Here is a 19,032-nt window from a genome sequence, read left to right as displayed (position 1 = left end):
ACGGGGTTTCACCGGGTTAGCCAGGATGGTCTCGATCTCCTGACCTCGTGATCCGCCCGTCTCGGCCTCCCAAAGTGCTGGGATTACAGGCTTGAGCCACCGCGCCCGGCCAATTTTCAGATTTTTTTAAATTTTCTAACATAATAAAAATCATTAATCCCAAAATTTTATAAATGTTGGAGAATTATGTTGGGCTTTGGCTATCTAAATGAAAACTTAACTCTAGGAGATTATCTCTAAGAGATTTAGTTTTCTATATTATTAGCTGATATTACTTTAACTTAAAAATAATTTGTGACTGTTTTACCATGAGGGAGAGAGGTGTATTTCCATTAAATATAAGGAATGGTTTAAAATTTGTGACATGAATAACTGTTAAAATGCAGAAAAAAGCACATGCAATTTTTCATTATTTTAATGAATTTTTAAATTAATAATTATATTTTATGACAAGAATGTTAACTGTGTTTTAAAATATCTTCATATTTGTCTATTTAATGAGTTTTGTTTTTTAATTATAAAGAAAATAATCTTTGATTTTACTTCTCTGCTTTTGTTGTTGAAGCTTCTTTGCTTTATTACAGTACACGGAGTATGGGAGGAATGGTCACCATGGAGTTTATGTTCATTTACATGTGGTCGAGGCCAAAGAACAAGAACAAGGTCATGCACACCTCCTCAGTATGGAGGAAGGCCGTGTGAAGGACCTGAAACACATCATAAGCCTTGTAATATTGCTCTTTGCCCAGGTGAGCCTATTCTGCATTTGGTTATCTTTGCATTATGTGCTTTTTATAAGATTCCTATTGTACACAAGAAATATTAAGAGGACAACCTTCATTCAGTCACATTGGAAAATGTGTCCTTTTCATTGTATCTTGCCTAAAACTGGGTACTTTTCTTGATTCTATCATATGTAGTGGTATAGAATATGTCCTTTAGTGTCAATCAACATTAATCTTTATTATATTTCTACAAATGTGTATATTAATGTTTTCCACCAAGATTTTTATCCGCACTTGCTTTTTCCTTCTGGGAAAATCACAAGGAATCCTAAAGACTTGAGATTAATTATTGCCTTCACACTGAAACTAGAGAGATCTGACTTAGAGCCAGTCCTTCCTATGGTATTCCCTTACACTCATTCAATTAGGGAGTGGCAATGTACCACTGACCATGTATAAAAATATTTGCTAGGGAATCAGACTTTCTAGATCTCTTGCTAGATGCATAAAATGGCTAAATTATAAACAATTTACAATCTTTATGGGATTATGAAGACTATACAGTCTGTTCTTAGAGTATATTTATGTTATCTTAAACTTTTCTTTCCTTTAAAATGTTTCCATTCTATTTTATCTATCCTTGATAATTAATTTCACCCATTATGCTAGAGGGAAGCCTTCACAATGCTCTCATTTAGTTTATTCAAACATCAAACAAATTCCTCCAAAATAAATAAGAATAATGTCCAGCTTCAAATGACTTACAAGTTATGGGAGAAAATATACACACATAGATTATATAATCTCTCAGGGCCAGCAAAGACACATTTTAAAGAAAGAGACATGGATGGAGAATTGCAAAGGCTAAGATGGCAAAGATCAATATAAGTAATCACTCTCTTCTTGGGGAGATTTTCTCATTAGCCCATTTATTTACATATTCTGCATGCAAGCAACATAGTTGGGATCCCAGTACTGTTGTCCTCCAAATAAATCCTACAACTCACCCTCAATCCCACTGACCCTTTGAATATCCCCAAGTTAATGTCCTGAACTATGAAACAATACTTCAAAGTCCTTCTGGAAATTTTAAATATATAAAACGTTAAGAATATGAAAACAATCCAATGTGTAGATATGCAAAAGTCATCTAACAAGATTAATTGTTCCCTTCAGAGAAAGACTACTAGGTTCCTGTACTTAATGACGTAGAATTAAAGATGAAGGCAAATAATTATAATTATATTATTTTACTGACTAATATAATTATTTCCTAAAATTTTATGAATTCTGTGAATTATAAATATAACTTATGAGTTAATATTCATGCAATTATGAATATTAGAGGGTCAAAACCATGATTAGTTATTTGTTAACCAGTACTAGAAAATCTGTTTATGAGATCAGTAACATCCTGTCTTATTTCTCTCTCTATAAACACACAGGCAGGCAGACACACACACATGTAGTCATGCCTTATGCTTTCAACAAAGATTTGGAAAAGTTTATTTTTTTATATATTTTTCAATTTTTTTCAATGCTGAGCTGTAACATTTACATAGAGTCAAATATAGTTTACTCTTATTTGTCCATGGAGTTCAAAGAAATAGACAATTTGGGGAAATAAAAGACAAGAACTAACTATAGAAACTTTTTAAATACTTTTTTGTTACTTCTTTTATGTCAGCTGGACTCCATAAATACAAACATAAAAATGGCATTGATCGGTTAAAATATTGTGAACCAAGTTTCTCATAGTCTACTCTCCATTAGCTTTTCTAGGAGCAAAATCCTTAGATATCAGTAGAGAGGCTATGTTAGAGTTCAGATGTGAAAACTCATTTTTTTAAGTTGATACAGTTGTGGAACTTTATCACTCAAGTAGTAACCAAGTTTTTAAGCTACTTGGATATTAGTGGTATTATCTTATCATTGGAAGCACTCTTAGTCCAACAAAATCAGATGGCTTTCTTTCATGTAGGTCCTTTATTTTTGTGCATTATGACTATATTATTTTTAAATGTGGCCTTGCTCATATTCTCTCATCAGTGAGCATATGGGCATATCCTTGAGTACTTAAACGTATCGTGTGCCATTTCTGACTTCCGTTATTTTCATTCTTGAATTTAGTTGCATCATAAAAGATGTAAAATTCTTATCACATTGTATCCCTATGAACTTAGTATCTGAAAGCGAACTCTAATAACTAACTAGGATTCTTTTTAAGTTTCTAGGCTGTGCCAAAAAAAAAAGTGACGTTATGATTTTAAAATATGTAGGTTTATTTGATAGAAACATTTGAAATTAACTTTAGAACTTATCATCTTATAGCTAAACTCAGGCACCTTCACTGGATATGAAAGCATTATTAACTGTCAACTAGATGTAAGGCACTGCTGAAAAGTATATATAGTCCCTGATTTCAAAAGTTTTACTTTCCATTCAGAAGATTCAGACATAAGCATGTGTAAAGTTGAATGCAGTTCTGAAAACCTCATGTAAATATGCTAGCTTCAATGAAAGATGGTAACTTGAGGATTCAGTGGTTTCAGGCAACATTTTTTCTAACCATCTTACATGATATCCCTAAGCTATCATATTAAGAATAAAGCTATGATAGGTAGTACATCGGTAGTGAAGAATGTAGATCAGGACCTACACTAGAGTATGGATAAGAGCAGGACAGAAGAAATAGGCAAAACCACAAACTGTCTCCCACTACTCACTACTTTTGCAGGATTTGACGGGATGGGCTGTGGTAATAATGGGCAGTGAGATTTTTGTGTGGGATAATGTTAAAACAGCATTACAGTCTTAAAGTTTCTTACTTTAAAAAACTATATGAAATCACCCTAATGAAATAGACACTATGTAGGAATGACATGCATTGTTTATATCAAATAATGAAATACTTTTATGTATTCAGAGTTTGATATATACCTATAAGTAGATAATTTGCTATCAGATTCCTTGTTGAGTCAATGTACAACTTCCTCCCATTTCTTTTGAGGTGAGAGAAAACCATTGCCTGGGATCCATATAAGGAGAAAGGAAAAGAAGATACAGTGTTTCCTAGTCTGAGTTGTTAGTTACTGATTTGTATCCCATGTCTGAGAACAGGGGGCTGATACTGACGAAACAAGACAGGCAAGAGGCATAGAGCAACAAAAGGAATTCCCTGGCTCATAAGCATAATGTGGCCTATTCTTTCTTTGTAATCTACACTAATAATTAAAAAATTATGGAAAGGTGTGTATTTGTGTGTGTATATGTGTGTTCAATGGTCTTTGTGGTCTGTTTTACTTATCTCACCAAAGTTCTGGTGGTCCAATATGTTTTCTATTTTCTCTGATTTTCATTGTAGTCATTAATTGAGAATTGACTTAATAATGGTCAATTCTCAATTAATAATTTACATATTTGAGGATAAATAAATTTTCTTTTATTTCCTATTTTTCTCTCCATGCAACTCTATACCTAGTGGAAACCAAAAAATTACAATTAAGTGGATTTTCTTGACATTAACATATCCAAATTTCTAATATCCCAATATTTAAAGGACATTTTCTATGTGTATTTCATAATACATTGATGTGATGAAGCAGAGTGATCTTGGACTTTTGCAAGAGATCACATATTTAAATGTAGATTTTTACCTTTCAATATAATTATGTCACTCATCTAATCTTTAGTTTATTCATCTGTAAAATGGGGATGATAGTAATACCCACTTCATAAGACTTTGTGAGATGCTGTAAGGTAGAGAACCTGATAGGGAGTAAATACTGTGAAAGTATTAGTAGTAGTATGTTAACGCCCTTCAACCAAAGTTCATCAGAGTCATGCCTGCAGTTGACCTAGCTGAATTTGTTACTCTTGAGAGTGAGGGGAAACTAACATAGGGAACTGTGGGGATCTCAGCAACGGAGTGTTTGAAATACTTAAGGGATCTGAGCTTGTGTTAAGTGATTTGGCAGAGGGTTTGAGGAAACGAGCGGCCTTTGTTCTGAACTGGATGCTGTTTGGAAGGTGTGACAATTCTATGGTTGGATACCTTAATAAATTATCCAGATAATAAACTATCTGGATACCTTAATAAATTGTGGCTGGAAGACCAGCCATAATTGGTAAAGAAATACCAGTCACTCATATTAGCCGAGAAAGAAGAATGTTTGGTACTTTGTGAGTTGCACTATGACCTTGTTTTTGTCTCTTAAGTGTCATTGCATGTTATTTATGTTTTCTGACATGGGTTAGGTCTAACTAGCGATAACAGTTTTTCTGTGGGCATCACGCAAGCTGCTAATCAGGTCTAACTGTAAGTGTCTTTTTATGGTGATTCCCCCTGTAGGGTGATTTGATCACTTTAGAACCCTCTGTCCTTAATGGTCTTGATTTTTATTAATATTTAACAGGAGAAAAGTGTCGCACATAATGGAAAGTTGCATTTTCCAGTATGACTGCCATTAAAATTATATAGATATATATACCCAAAATAAAATTTATATAACCATTTCCAAAATTAAATACTTTGGGGAACATAAAAAGCTTAAGATCTTAGTTAAAAGCCTGAAGTTTTAATACTAATTTTCTTTATAGCTTTTTACTTTATCGTAATATTTTCCCCTAGTCAGTAGTTGAATATTAGAGAAGCTAATGATTTAAGTTTAGTTCTTACTGTTTTCAGTGTGGACATTTCCCCATCTGATATGTTTCCATGCAGTAGAGTATAAATAATATAAGGTACAAGGATAAATAATAATTGGGTGACAGATTAAAAACTAAAATAAATGAAAGTTCTATTGGTAAATAATTCTTCACTTATATACTGAAATATATATATGGATTTAATTATATGATTCAGTGGGACAAAGAGTGGTCTGTGATTCAGAAGACATGGATTAAAATTCAGTCCCAATCCTTAATTAAAATACATGGGCAATTTATATACTCTATTTTTCAATTTCCTTTTTTGTGAAATGGAGTCAGTATTAATTACCCCTCTATATTACAGAATTGACATATTATTATAATTAGGTAGAAATACTTTGTATAGTATAAAAATCAATGTGAAGTAGAGGATTTTTTTTAATGATTTATATGAAGATATTACTTTAAAATGAAGGGATTTTGGAAGAAATAGGTCATATAAACCAGGGATATTATGATAATTACTGGGCTCTACTGTCTTAGTCATAGACTCAAAGGGATTCTTCTCCCAGGTTTGTGCTAGGAAGAAGTATTTTCATACAGGCTGTGTCAGTCTGTTGGGCTGAGCAGTATCACACCCATCAAACTGCATTTGAGAAATGCTTTACTGGGAGCCTAAACCCTACCAGAGGGATGCTGCCATGTTGCAGTTTCCAGATACATTTCATACTCTTACAAACCCTAAGAAGAGAGAAAGAATCACCTAAGAGTAGGGCCTTAGAAACAGATGGACCCAGATATTTCTGTCATGTAGAGAAAAAGGCTTTAGTCTCCTACGAACCTAAAATTCTGGTCTGCAGCATCTATGGGAGGATGCCTTGCCCTCCATCTCTCTGCAGGGAGCCCTTCTGGTGAAGACAGTGAGTGGGAAGATTCTAAACATTTGCTGGAATTTGGTTCAAAGGTCCCTGATTGTGTTTGCATGAGGTTGTTATAATTTGTAAGTCAAATGCTGCCTCATTAACCTGTTCTTTAATTGATATGGATTTTATCTTCTTAGCCTTCTAGCCTGTTGTACGACAATTGTATTTGTTTTATGTCATTTTAGATTTTGGGCATTATTCCAGTGTTTTTTTCCGTTCTTAACTTAAAAGATTTTTAAATTAATTGTGTCTTTATTAATCTTGGCTTGCTTTCTTTTACTATTTAGTATTTTTTCTCATTCAAACTTTAACTTACCTACTTTTTTTTAATCCTTCTTAGCCTTACTATTATCATTTGGTTATATTTTAATTCTAATTTTTAAAAATGATGTTGCATTTGGACCAGGCGCGGGGGCTCACGCCTGCAATCCCAGCACTTTGGGCGGCGGAGGCTGGTGGATCACGAGGTCAGGAGATCAAGACCATCCTGGCTAACACGGTGAAACCCCGTGTCTACTAAAAATACAAAACATTAGCCGGGCGAGGTGGCGGGCGCCTATAGTCCAGCTACTCTGGAGGCGGAGGCAGGAGAATGGCGGGAACCCGGGAGGCGGAGCTTGCAGTGAGCCGAGATCGCGCCAGTGCACTCCAGCCTGGGCGACAAAGCGAGACTCCATCTCAAAAAAAAAAAAAGTGATGTTGCATTTTTATTTTCCTCCTATGTAGTTCAGTTTAAAATGGCAAATGGAAGACAGATTTTTGCTTTTCAACATATGCCCAAAGCAAGAGTTTGTACTCTGTTTTTTTAGAGACAGGGTCTTGCACTGTTACCCAGGCTGGAGTGCAGTGGCATGATTATATCTCATTGTACCTGGGAATCCTGGGCTCAAGCATCCTCCCACCTCAGCCTCCTGAGAAGCTGAGACTACAGGTGTGCAATACCACACCCTGCTACCTTTATTTTTTATTTTTGTAGACACATGGTCCCACTATATTTCCCAAGCTGATCTTAAACTTATACCTTAAGCAATCCCTCCATCTCAGCCTCTCAGAGCTCTGGGATAACAGGCATGAGCTACTATGCTGGGCAGAAGCTGGACTCTTGTACATTTCAGTCTTGTGTACCGAAAGAGTCTTTACAGATCCCTGGGTAACTCCCAACTTACTGCAAATCTGAACTCTCCAAATTTGCCATCACAAAATGAAATAACTTTAAAGCCAGCATCCAAAATTTGTCTTCCCCTTAATTCTTTCCTACCTATGACTTAATTAATCAAGAATACTCAACCCAGAACAGTTGCTGAAATGCTAGTTTTATTATCCAAAATATTCACAACATAATCTAATTTGTGGTTCTTTTTATCTAACGTGTTCTAAGTTGTCAACATTTACTGGTAAGGATGTAAAAATAGACTGAAAACAATATGTTTATTAAAATGTATTATGGAATTTAATTTGGCTCTTGTATAAAGAAGGCAATTTTGTCTTCAAAGTGAGCCCAATTGCAACTCCATATGTATGGCAGGAGGAGGTTCATATAACAAAGTCAACCCCAGGAACCTAGCAATTTAATCTTTGCAGTTTTAACTCTTCTAGTTTTAGAAAATATGGTAATTTGTCACACTGCTGAAGCGAAACTCTAATTGTCCCCAGAATGACTTTGGTATATAACGAAGCATGTTACAGGATGGTAAGGCACGCTGATCTCTCAGCGTTCTCCCAGCTTCAAAACACAGCCTTATCGTTCTTGATTCTTAGTCACTTTTGTAGAATGGCTCAGAAAGCAACAGACTTTTGGAGTTTTTAATTTGAAAACTAACATTAAGAAAAAAGAATCCAACTGCAAGTGCTTCTGATGAGAAAGAAGAGAAATTGAAACAGCCTAAGAAAGTGTTGATTCTGACCTGGCTACATATGAGAGAAGAAATTATGTATTCTAGTTCAGTGTTTATTAAATGGTGTTCTATGAATTAAAAAAAAGAAGTTAGGGGATTACATTTCAATTAAATTTGAGAAGTAAATTTGTAAACAAAGGTTATTCATTGCAGTACTTGCTGCCTCATGTCTAAAATGGCATTCCAAATTTAACATCAAAAAAACAGAAATTTTGATTTAAGAGCTATATACACCCAAATTGTTGAACACTAGTCTAACCCAGTTCAATAAAATGATCAACCCTTTACCTATGTGATTAAGCTAAAATCCTAAAAGTCAACCTTGATTTTCTACTTTTCTATACCCTACCACAAACCTGCCAGCTCTACATCCAGAAAACACTGTAAATTCATCCACATTTTTTCTATGCCCACTGATGCCACCATAATTCAAGCCACCGTCAGCTCTCTCTGGACTACATACAGTATAGTTCCCCAATATTTCACAGTACCCATTCTTGCCCCTGTACCATCCGTTCTACACAAAACCACAATATTAAGTTTTGAAATGTAAATTATATCTTATCACTTCCTTACTTTAAAATCTTCTCATACTTTGCATCTTCCCTGGTTGCATGGCCTATAGGGCCCTATAAGATCTGGCTTCTGCGCAGCATCTGAACCCATCTCTTGCCACCTCTCCTTTTCCAGGATCCCCACAAGCCCCAGCCTTCTCTCTGTTCCTGAACACAGACCTTCACATGACAACAGATATTTTACATGTAAAATAATTTTTAGTGCCAAATAGGAGACATTGCTTCATTTTTAATTTTTATTTTCAGTGATACTCTGGATTTTAAAAAAATTATTAGTTAATTTATTTTACAGTCCTCAGCCCCATAACATTTCTGGAAACCCTAGTGTCATTTTACTGAAAAAGAAAAAAATTGAGGACAGGGAGGCTTTGGCGAAGTGGAAATTAAGAGTTGGCTCTGTGCAGTGATTCAGACTCAGCTCTAATATCGTCTTCTCCTGAGACTGCCTGAGCACTCCCTGTCGCATTGCCCTCTTTAGCACGTTGTCTTCATAACACCTCTAGTGAAACGCTCTGGTTTATTCATTTTGCTCGTTTATCATCTGCCCCCACTACAGCCTCCAGACTATATGTTCATAAGAGCAGAGCTCAGCCAGTCCTAATCACCACAGCTCCCCCGTGGCGCAGTTGAGCAATGCCAATCACAGACTAAATTCTCTATAAATTTTTACTCCTGTGTGTGTTATGAGACTTGGAGAGGGACTGTGGAGTGGTTACGTTTTCCCAACTTACCAGGGAACTCTTTTCTGACAGAATGCTGAGATGTGAATCCGTTTTCAATAGAAATACAGTTTCAGAAAGAAAGCTTTGAGGTGTTTTTAAATTTGTAGGTTTACAATGACCCTGAGAGGTCCCTCTTACAAATATTGGAAGTAAGCCGTATACAAGGAACAGGCATTGAGTGGGTAGAGGCATTGATTGTCTCTACTGCCTCGCTGCTGAGCCAGGTAAAAAGCCATGCACATGTACCCTAGAACTTAAAGTATAATTAAAAAATAAAATAAAATAAAATAAAATAAAATTTAAAAAGCCAATCCTGCATGCAGGGTTGAAGGAGAAGCAGCTTCCTCCCCACTTTAGCTCCCCAGTTAAACATCAGATAACAAGAAAAAAGCTGTTCCTTCACATCTTGGAGAACCTAGGTGAGTGGTTATAAAAAAAGATATAGAGATATATTATATGATAAATTGGTTTTATTTTTACATTTCTCTACATTTATCCCTAAAAGATAATGCACAAATTCTATCTGGAAATGCTTAAATATCCAAAACAGAACTCTTAATTTCCACCTCCCAAAAGCCTCCCTGTTCTCTATTTTTTTCTCATTCAGTAAAATGACACTACTGTTTCCAGAAGTGTTATGGGGCTATGACCCGTAAAACAAATCCATTAATATTTTTTTTTAATCCAGAATATCACTGAAAAGAAAAAAATAAAACAATGTCTCATAGTTGGCACTAAAAATCATATATATAAAAACATATATATATATATAATGTCTGTTGTCTGTGTATATATGTGTGTATATATTATATGTGTATATATATGTGTGTATATACATAGTCTGTTGTGTAGTTTTTTAAGTTAAATTTATATATTCCTCTCCTACCTGACTTTTCAATTATCTCTTTTCTCAGTGATTTGGACTTGACACACTAAAGAAATATTAGGCCTTTCCTCCTTTGTTTTTTATATCCAATGAGTTATTTTGTCAAGCCAATTCCTTCGTAACAGTGCAATTACACCAACATGGTACACGCACACATATGTAACAAACCTGCATGTTGTACACATGTACCCTAGAACTTAAAGTATAATTTAAAATAATTTTAAAAGCTTGCAAAAAAAAGTGCCATTAATTTTCAATAAAAGGATATTTCGGTTCTCAGTGTTAAAATAAAATCGCAAAAAATGCCCACTTGATACATCTTCAATTGTATTATTTTTTTCTGTTACTGACTTTGTGAACAAAACTGACCCCATCTAAAATACATGTTTTGTGGATGTTTATAGTAGCACTGAACCTCAAATTGTCCTCAGATTTCTAATATTAACTCACTCTTAAGCTTTAGCATTAACACAGAATATGTACATGGTCAGAAGGGGTTGAACAACTATAACTATAAATATATGAATTTAAAGTCTCAAAACATTTTTTTTATTATTGATGCAGTCTTATTTCAGTAAAAGCCTGATGAGCAAAACACTTCACAAATAGATGTTCTTGTTCTTCCTAATATCATCTCAGCAAGGTCCTTCCTAATTCTTCATAGAAATACAGTCCCCTGCCAAATTGTTTTCTCTCTGATTTCCACATTTGACTTGCTTATTCTAGACATCACATCTTTGCCAGACAGTCTTTTCCTCTCTTTGCCAGAAAGCATATAACTATTGCTTTCATAATAAATCATAATCAAAATTTACCTTAAGCCAGAATACTTAAGGACATCACAAAGTCCTTTATTCTAGTCACTAAGCACTAAGATTAGCTTAGCAGCACCTAATTCACCTTTGTTAATGTGCTGCTTTCTTTCTGAATGTTCTCAATAGTGTGCATAACTACATCCTTTTGCCAAATAGATTGTAAGGCGTAGGGCATGAATCTCTTTTTATAAACCCTTCTCAGAATGCTTAGGATGGTGAGGCTTCATACTGCAAGCTCAATAAATGTTATCTTTGAATAGAAAAATTCTGAAATGAAAAATGCACTCATGTTTAAAGCTAAAATAGAGGAGAAATAGATAATTTATAATATCCTATTGCTTCACTAGAATTTTCTATTTAGTCTGGAAAATGGACTACATGGCCAATATGATTGTATCAGGTACTTTTAATAAAGTGAGATGCTAAAATTACATTAATGGAATGATTAAATTGACATTTTGTGATTTTTATAAAATCTCATAAAGGGTTTATTAAGTACAGCTAGATACCTATTAAACAACCTCTTTTTAATACCTACATGTAAGGCTTGAAGTTAGGTTGAAGGTAATTATTATATTCTGCCAGGCTTTCTTGTTTATTTGGATGGATTTTCATAGCAATATTAGCTTATTTTGAAACTTTGGATTTGTGGTGAATTCTCTTTCACGTGTGATCAAATTGACTAAGAACCATGAACTGATATTGGAAAAAAGTAGACATCCATAAACTGATGCATTTATAACATTTACGTGCTAGTTTGCACATTCTAATCCGGAAAGTATTTTTGGTTAAATCCTTTGCTCATTTCTATTTTGTGGCATATGGGATTATGCCTTTGTCAATGCTGACTTGGTCTAAATTATCCATAACTCAGCACTCTATGTCTATTATAATTACATCCCCAACAGATGCAGTATGTCCTCTGAAGCCTAAATACTTCATGTTTCATGTTAACATGGTATTGTCTTTAAACTTTTATTTATGTATTTATTTATTTGCTTGCATGCAGAATGTCCTAAGTTATAAAATTTTTGAGGTTAGGATTTATATTCTTTTATTTCTGTGTATCTTCTTAACACCTATCACAGTGTCTGATGACTAATAGATTCTCAAAAGTTATTTGAATGAATGAATACATGAATCTCAATTTGAATCTCCCAAAGATAAATCAAACTCAGCAGTCTATATTAAATTCCAGTCACCAGAAAACAGCCATCTAAGAGTCACCTGGATCCTCTCTTTGCTTCAGCTCCCATGGCCAGTTCTTCAGTTTCTTCTCACCACCCGTTCCTAGTAACTTTCTAATCTCTCCCAGACATTGCATCTGCACTGCTGAATCATCACAACTCAGATCCTTCCCAACTTCTGTAATTTGCCCTCAATCCTACGCTAGATCTGATAATATAATTTATTATTTAAATTGTTCAATGGCTTCTTAAACATCTGAGAATAATACTCAAAATCCTTAACACAGCTGATGAAAGTTTTGCAAAATCTAGCCTCTCTCTTTTTTAAAACTTCTGCAATCTCTCTTCACCCAGCACGCTAGATGCCTTTCACAATGACCTTCTTCCAGTTCCTGGAAATGCCCATGATTCTTCTTCCAAAGACCTTTGTATATTCCCCTGCATGGAACATACCTTTATGCTAAGTATTTTCTCATTATCCTTCAAGGCTTGCCTGAAGCTTCAGTTTGTCAAGGAAGACTCTCTGGACCTTCCCAAGTCTTATCTCACAATGTCCTGAAACTATCCTTTGCAACACTGCCATGTAATTGATTTATCTAGCATGCAATTTCTGGTTTATTTCTAGGGGTTCTTTCTCTAAAACATGAGCTCGATAAGGTCTTGCTCAGTATTTAGTTTGTTCACTGTTTTGTGTACCCCATCTCCTAGCACAATGTGTTGCATGTTTGAGTGATCAATAAATATTTTTGAAGAAATAAGTGAATCAAAAGATATATTGGAGGTCTGGCATAGTGGCTCACGCCTGTAATTCCAGCACTTTGGGAGGCCGAGGTGGGTGGATCACCTAACATTAGGAGTTTGAGACCAGCCTGACCAACATGGTAAAACCCCATCTCTACTAAAAATACAAAAATTATTCTGGGATGTGGTGGTGGGCACCTGTAAATTCCAGCTACTTGGGAGGCTGAGGCAGGAGAATTGCTAGAACCCGGAGGCAGAGGTTGCAGTGAGCTGAGATCGTGCCATTATACTCCAGCCTGGGCAACAGAGCAAGACTCCATCTCCAAAACAAAACGAAACAAAAAAGATATGCTGGATATATAAAAGAAAATAAAAGTGGGAAAATAAGGTAATAATATTTGGGGAGTTAATAAAATCTCATGCTGGTATGACCTTCCATTGTATTAATTCATAGTCCATTGATAGGTGTTCGTCTTCAAGGGTGGTTTCACCAGGTACTTTCTGTACAGCCTCTCCTATTGGAAGATATCCTTATACTGTCTCTTTTTCTGCTTTGGTAGTTGATGGACAGTGGCAAGAGTGGAGTTCATGGAGCCAGTGCTCAGTAACATGCTCGAATGGGACTCAGCAGAGAAGCCGGCAGTGCACTGCAGCTGCCCATGGAGGCTCCGAATGCAGAGGGCCATGGGCAGAAAGCAGAGAGTGCTACAACCCTGAATGTACAGGTAGGGCTTGATTCCTGCATATAATGGGCACTCGTACCGTATAAAGGGCACATTATAAAATATGTCAGAACTATGCCAGAACTATGAAATAAGATAATCAGTATATATATGTGTGTGTGTGTGTGTGTGTTTATTAATGAAGCCAATTATACCAGAATTTATTCTACTGTATGCCGTGCTAGTAAAGTAGTAAAATTCAGGAGATGAACTATGAATACATTTGAGGAAGTTTAGCACTGAGCTTGCACTTTTTACACTTTTTTACACTGTTCATCTCAATGCTCTATATAGGACCTGTAAGTTAAATATTTGAATAAAGTTTATTCACAGTGGTACATTAACAAAAATGGAAAGGGGTAGTAACATTCTCAGATTTTAAAATTTTTAAAGCAGTGTGTGGTAGATTAACAAAAATGGAAAGGAGTAGTAACATTCTCAGATTTTAAAATTTTTAAAGCAGTGTGTGGTAGACGACTGACATTGACCATGAAACATTTCTTTCAGCCAATGGTCAGTGGAATCAGTGGGGCCATTGGAGTGGTTGTTCCAAGTCCTGTGATGGTGGCTGGGAAAGGCGAATAAGGACCTGTCAGGGTGCAGTGATAACAGGGCAGCAATGTGAAGGAACGGGTGAAGAAGTGAGAAGATGCAGTGAGCAGCGATGCCCTGGTGAGAATGAACCCAAATTATCTCAAAAGAAACATTTTGTAACCTGAAAAAAAAAAAGATTTAAAAATATTGTCATTGGTTAAGGGTCATACTTCCTCAACTAAAGGACTACTAATGATAGGTGGCAATTTACTTTTTTCTCTACTATGTGGGGCATTCCCTGTTTATGTGTCATAGAATTGTTCCACGTGAAATATTTGTTTGTGGAGAATACAAAACAAGTTGCCTTGGGATACATGTACTGGAAATGTAAAGACATAAGAAATGAATGAGAAGATAAAGAAGTGTCGCTGACATTCAGATGCTTTTAAGTTCTGTTGCTAATCACTCTCACCTTGATGTGTGACCTTGGTTATCTACATTTACTTGCCTTTGCCCCATTTTTCACTGGTAAAGGAAATTCCTATGAGGAATGCATTTTAAAAAAATGAAAGTATAAAGTCTTAATGCTAATGAAAAAATGAAAGTCCTGCTACATTAAAAGATTTTACATATAAGCAGAGAAAATAATGAAAGGCCAGAAACTGCCCAGATTATACAGCACATATTTTACAGGATCATTTAGAACAAAAACTCCTTCCTAATCATGGTACATTCCATTAAAATATTATTGACACACTGAGGACTCAGTAAGTAAGTGAAAGTCAGGATTTTATAATGATATCCTAAGGAAAATACTATAAACATACCAAAGATGTGATAGGACAGAATTTTCAAACTTGACAATACAGTGTCAACGTGCTGAACCTAGAGAATTTGAAGACCCACTTAGAGTCCTGTTGCTGCTAGTAACTCTGTGAGCAAGCTAACTGATCTCTCCGGCTGTCTGATTCCTGGGGGTAGTGAGTACAGCTGGTTGTGGGATCTTTGAGGTTCCTTTTCAGTTCAGAATGCTATGAATTTCTGCTTTTATCTCACATGATTGTTTCAACTTAGAAAAACCAAGGGATTCTAAGAGATATCCAGGAGTCAAAGCTTTGTATTTTTCCATAGTTAGAATCATAAAGACTTCTCACAGTACAACACTAAGAATAACAACAGAACTGGATTTTAGTAATAACAATATGTCAGTTGGAGTTTTGGGGGGGCTTTAAAAAGATCTAAAATTAGGGCCAGTCATGGTGGCTCACATCTGTAATTCCAGCACTTTGGGAGACCGAGGCAGATGAATTACCTGAGGTCAGGAGTTCGAGAACAGACTTGCCAATGTGGTGAAACCCCGTCTCTACTAAAAATACAAAAATGAGCCAGCTGTGGTGGCATGCACCTATAATCCCAGCTACCCAGGAGGCTGAGGAAGGAGAATAGCTTGAACCCAGGAGGCAGAGGTTGCGGTGAGCCGCGATTGCACTACTGCACTTCAGCCTGGGCGACAGAGCAAGACTCCATCTCAAAAAAAAAAAACAAAAACAAAAACTAAAATTAGGTTTGCTAATTCTTAAGGCCATATGAATTCAATATAAGAAGTAACCAGCATGCAGGATTATTAAGAGGATAATACCTATTCAGATTAGCACTGTGAAATTCCTCCAGTGCTGCGTAAGAGGAATTAAGATGTATTAAACAAAAACATTTATTTTGCCTAGGGAGAAATTTCACAGAATAGTAAGCATAATTAAATCAACCCCTTCAATATTTGATGTTATCTAAATCAGTCTAAGCATACCACAGTTCTTAACTGGTCTTTTAAAACTGTCTTTCATCTGCATATATAGAGCCAAGATAGTCCTGCTGCAATCAAATTTACAGAGATTGCCACCTGCTGTTTGAAAAACATTTTACAGATCTATTTATGAAAAGACAGTGTACCTTATTTGCTGGGCTTGTTTGCTAGCTTTCATGACTTAAGGCAGGTTAAAAAAAATCACATAAAACTAAAAAAAAAAAAAGTATAAACACTATACATTTTTGGTATTATTAACATTTTCATTTTATGCTTGTCAATTATATGATATGAAAAGAACCACAAATTACTTACAAGCATATAGATACCATTTTCATGATTAAAAAGAATTCTTGAATCAGCTAAATAATTTAAACATCACTACTTATACAGGGGCAAATAAATATAAATAAATATATATGTATACACCAAGCTTTTGAATATATCCTAGTCTGGTGCATTTATATAAACAAAAATTGCATTGTTCATCAGAAATTGTGTATGACTGTTAATTTCAAAAATACCTCTGCTTTGCTTAGAGAATTTTTTTAATTTACAAAAGGGGTTTTTCTTTTATATTAATTATTTAACTTTTTTATGTGCAGATTGACAATATACATTGAGAAAACTTTCAAATTACCATAACATTTTCTAAGGCATCTTTGTGTTAACAACAAAGTTTCAACAATTTTTTTAAACAATATGCTTTTTCTAGTATTATTTTTAGTCTATTCATTCTTAATATTTCTTCAAGTTGCTGAAAACAACAACTATTTATTTTACACTTCCCTTAATTTGGAGTCAAAACAAATTAATCAAGTTTGCTAAGAGGTCCTTTGTTGTCAGGAAGGAGAAATATAATATATGAACATCTTTGTCTGAATAATTAATGAAAATAATGATTAATCATCTGGATCTAATCAAAAGCTGTTATGATGTCTACTAAAAATGAAAAATAAAACTATTTTCCCCTCAAGATTAGGATATTTCTTTGCTGGTAGATAGATAAAATAAGTATTAAAAATATCATCATTGACCACAAAAAAATATTTCTTTTGTTTTCATAAAAAATAATTGTAGAAATGAAAAAAATATTTTTTTAAAATAATGCTAGTTGGGAAATAGAATAGCTACAGGGGAGATAATAAGTGGTCCAATTTTTAAATCGGTCAGACTCACCAGATAATGGTTTCATTTATCTCAGTCTCATTATATATCCTCAGGCTTTTGAAGGTTTAAATGGTAGGATGGTAATAGCTCTCCTAATTTTTTTAATTGTTACAATGTCATACATAATATTTTTTAGGTTTTTAATTTGATTTTCACCCCAGTATTCTCCTGGTTAATAATATTCAGAAAGCAAGTGTTACTGCTGGATTGTCCTAAGTTTACCTTCTAGCTTCCTAGGAAGCACTTTGCCCTGTTCTTAGGAGAAGGGCTTGCTACTTCTATAACTCCAATTCTAGGATCATGACTCTTTAGTCATTAACTGCTAAGTTGGAACCTACCATTTACGAGTAAAAATTACACTTTATTTATACATAAAATTTCCTTCTCAGAACCACAGTTGCTTTGTCTGTAAATGGTGGGTGAAGCCTCCAGGTTGAATGTGCTGATAAACACTTGTGAAGTAAGACAGCCATATCATCAGTGTATACAGTATTGGCAACTTAGACCAGAAATGTAGGAATTATTGTGTTGTTTATTTATAAATATTCATACTAAAGGAGGGCAGCAGTAGTGTTGGTAATGCAAAATTTGTTTTGAACACTGTAATACATTTGTATTAGGATTTGGTGCCCTATAATACAGCAAATGTGATCCCCATCCCCACCCTGCTGAGGAGAAATGTGATTCTGGAAGTGACGGTTCCTTATTTCTGTCAGTTTGCTCTCTGATAGGATCATGTCTTCTCAGGAGACCAGGAGAGTCTTCCTTTGGTTTCTGAGTAATTGTCTTTTAACTTAGCTTCAGTAGCAAAGAAGAAGCACAAAGCTTGCCTAGTTTGCACTCCTGTCTTTTTTTGAGTGCCTCCCTCATTGTTCAAAGCAGTGCTTCCCAAACCTCAGTGTACATAGGAATCACCCAGAGAGCTTGTTAAAACACAGATTCCTGAGCCAGACCTCCCAGCTATTCTGACTCAGTAGGTCTTGAATGGGCCTGAGAATTTGCATTTCTACGAAGGTCTCAAGTGATGCTGAAGATGCTGGTCTGCAAATCATTCTTTGGGTTGCACTAACTTCTAGTAAAAATAATAATGATAAGGTGATAAAATTAACAAAGAAGTGGAATACAGTCCTCTACCTCTGTTCCATGGGAGAAAGTTGAAATACCACTTCAACAAAATTGCAAAATTTTATTTTTGTCATCCTTTTTCATAAATAATGAGGGATTCTTTCTGGAATTGGTTGATAATGAAAACACAATTCATTTTGAGTGCCTCTAGCCACCTCATGTTTCAGCCAAAATAAGATCTCTTTACAGAAGTCATTTAAAGAAAAATAGGACTATTAACCAGCTGTTGTGCACAAAAAAAAAAAAGATGGTTTAGTCATTCTCCAACTCTCAGTTCTCCAATCCTCATTTTTCCTGTACTACGAAGAGCAGGAGAAACAACTTGGGTATCATTTGAATAAGTCTGATGTAAAACCAGGCACTGCCAAGACACGGATCTGCAGTCTTGACATTGCCAGCCCCAGCATCTCTCTTCCTGAGCAGTATATTTCCCCTGCCTCTTATCCTCCATGGGTATTAGCTAATTAGCTAATATTTACACATACAGGTATAAAATACTTGGTGTGGGGATGGTGTCATGGAAGAAGATGAGTTCTTAGCTCACTTTGACTTATTTTCTCC

At 35.1% G+C, this 19,032-nt stretch overlaps 1 protein-coding gene and 1 long non-coding RNA gene across 7 annotated transcripts in view; one reads left to right on the top strand and one right to left on the bottom strand.

Annotated features, from left to right (window-relative positions):
• Nucleotides 1-19,032, top strand: part of LOC105479493 (adhesion G protein-coupled receptor B3) — a 735,858-nt gene that overhangs the window by 292,112 nt on the left and 424,714 nt on the right. For all 4 annotated transcript variants that reach the window (XM_071095963.1, XM_011737487.3, XM_071095965.1 and 1 more), the window contains 3 exons: nt 585-749; nt 13,680-13,844; nt 14,349-14,513. In XM_071095963.1, the coding sequence (XP_070952064.1) occupies nt 585-749; nt 13,680-13,844; nt 14,349-14,513 (495 nt within the window). The remainder of the gene's footprint in view (nt 1-584; nt 750-13,679; nt 13,845-14,348; nt 14,514-19,032) is intronic.
• Nucleotides 1-19,032, bottom strand: part of LOC105479492 (uncharacterized) — a 143,404-nt gene that overhangs the window by 117,724 nt on the left and 6,648 nt on the right. The window lies entirely within an intron of this gene.

The sequence above is a fragment of the Macaca nemestrina genome, chromosome 5 (genome assembly GCF_043159975.1).
Source record: "Macaca nemestrina isolate mMacNem1 chromosome 5, mMacNem.hap1, whole genome shotgun sequence".
In the NCBI taxonomy this organism is placed as follows: Eukaryota; Metazoa; Chordata; class Mammalia; order Primates; family Cercopithecidae; genus Macaca; species Macaca nemestrina.
The sequence above is the reverse complement of the archived record's forward strand: the minus strand, read 5'-3'. Positions and strand labels throughout refer to the sequence as shown.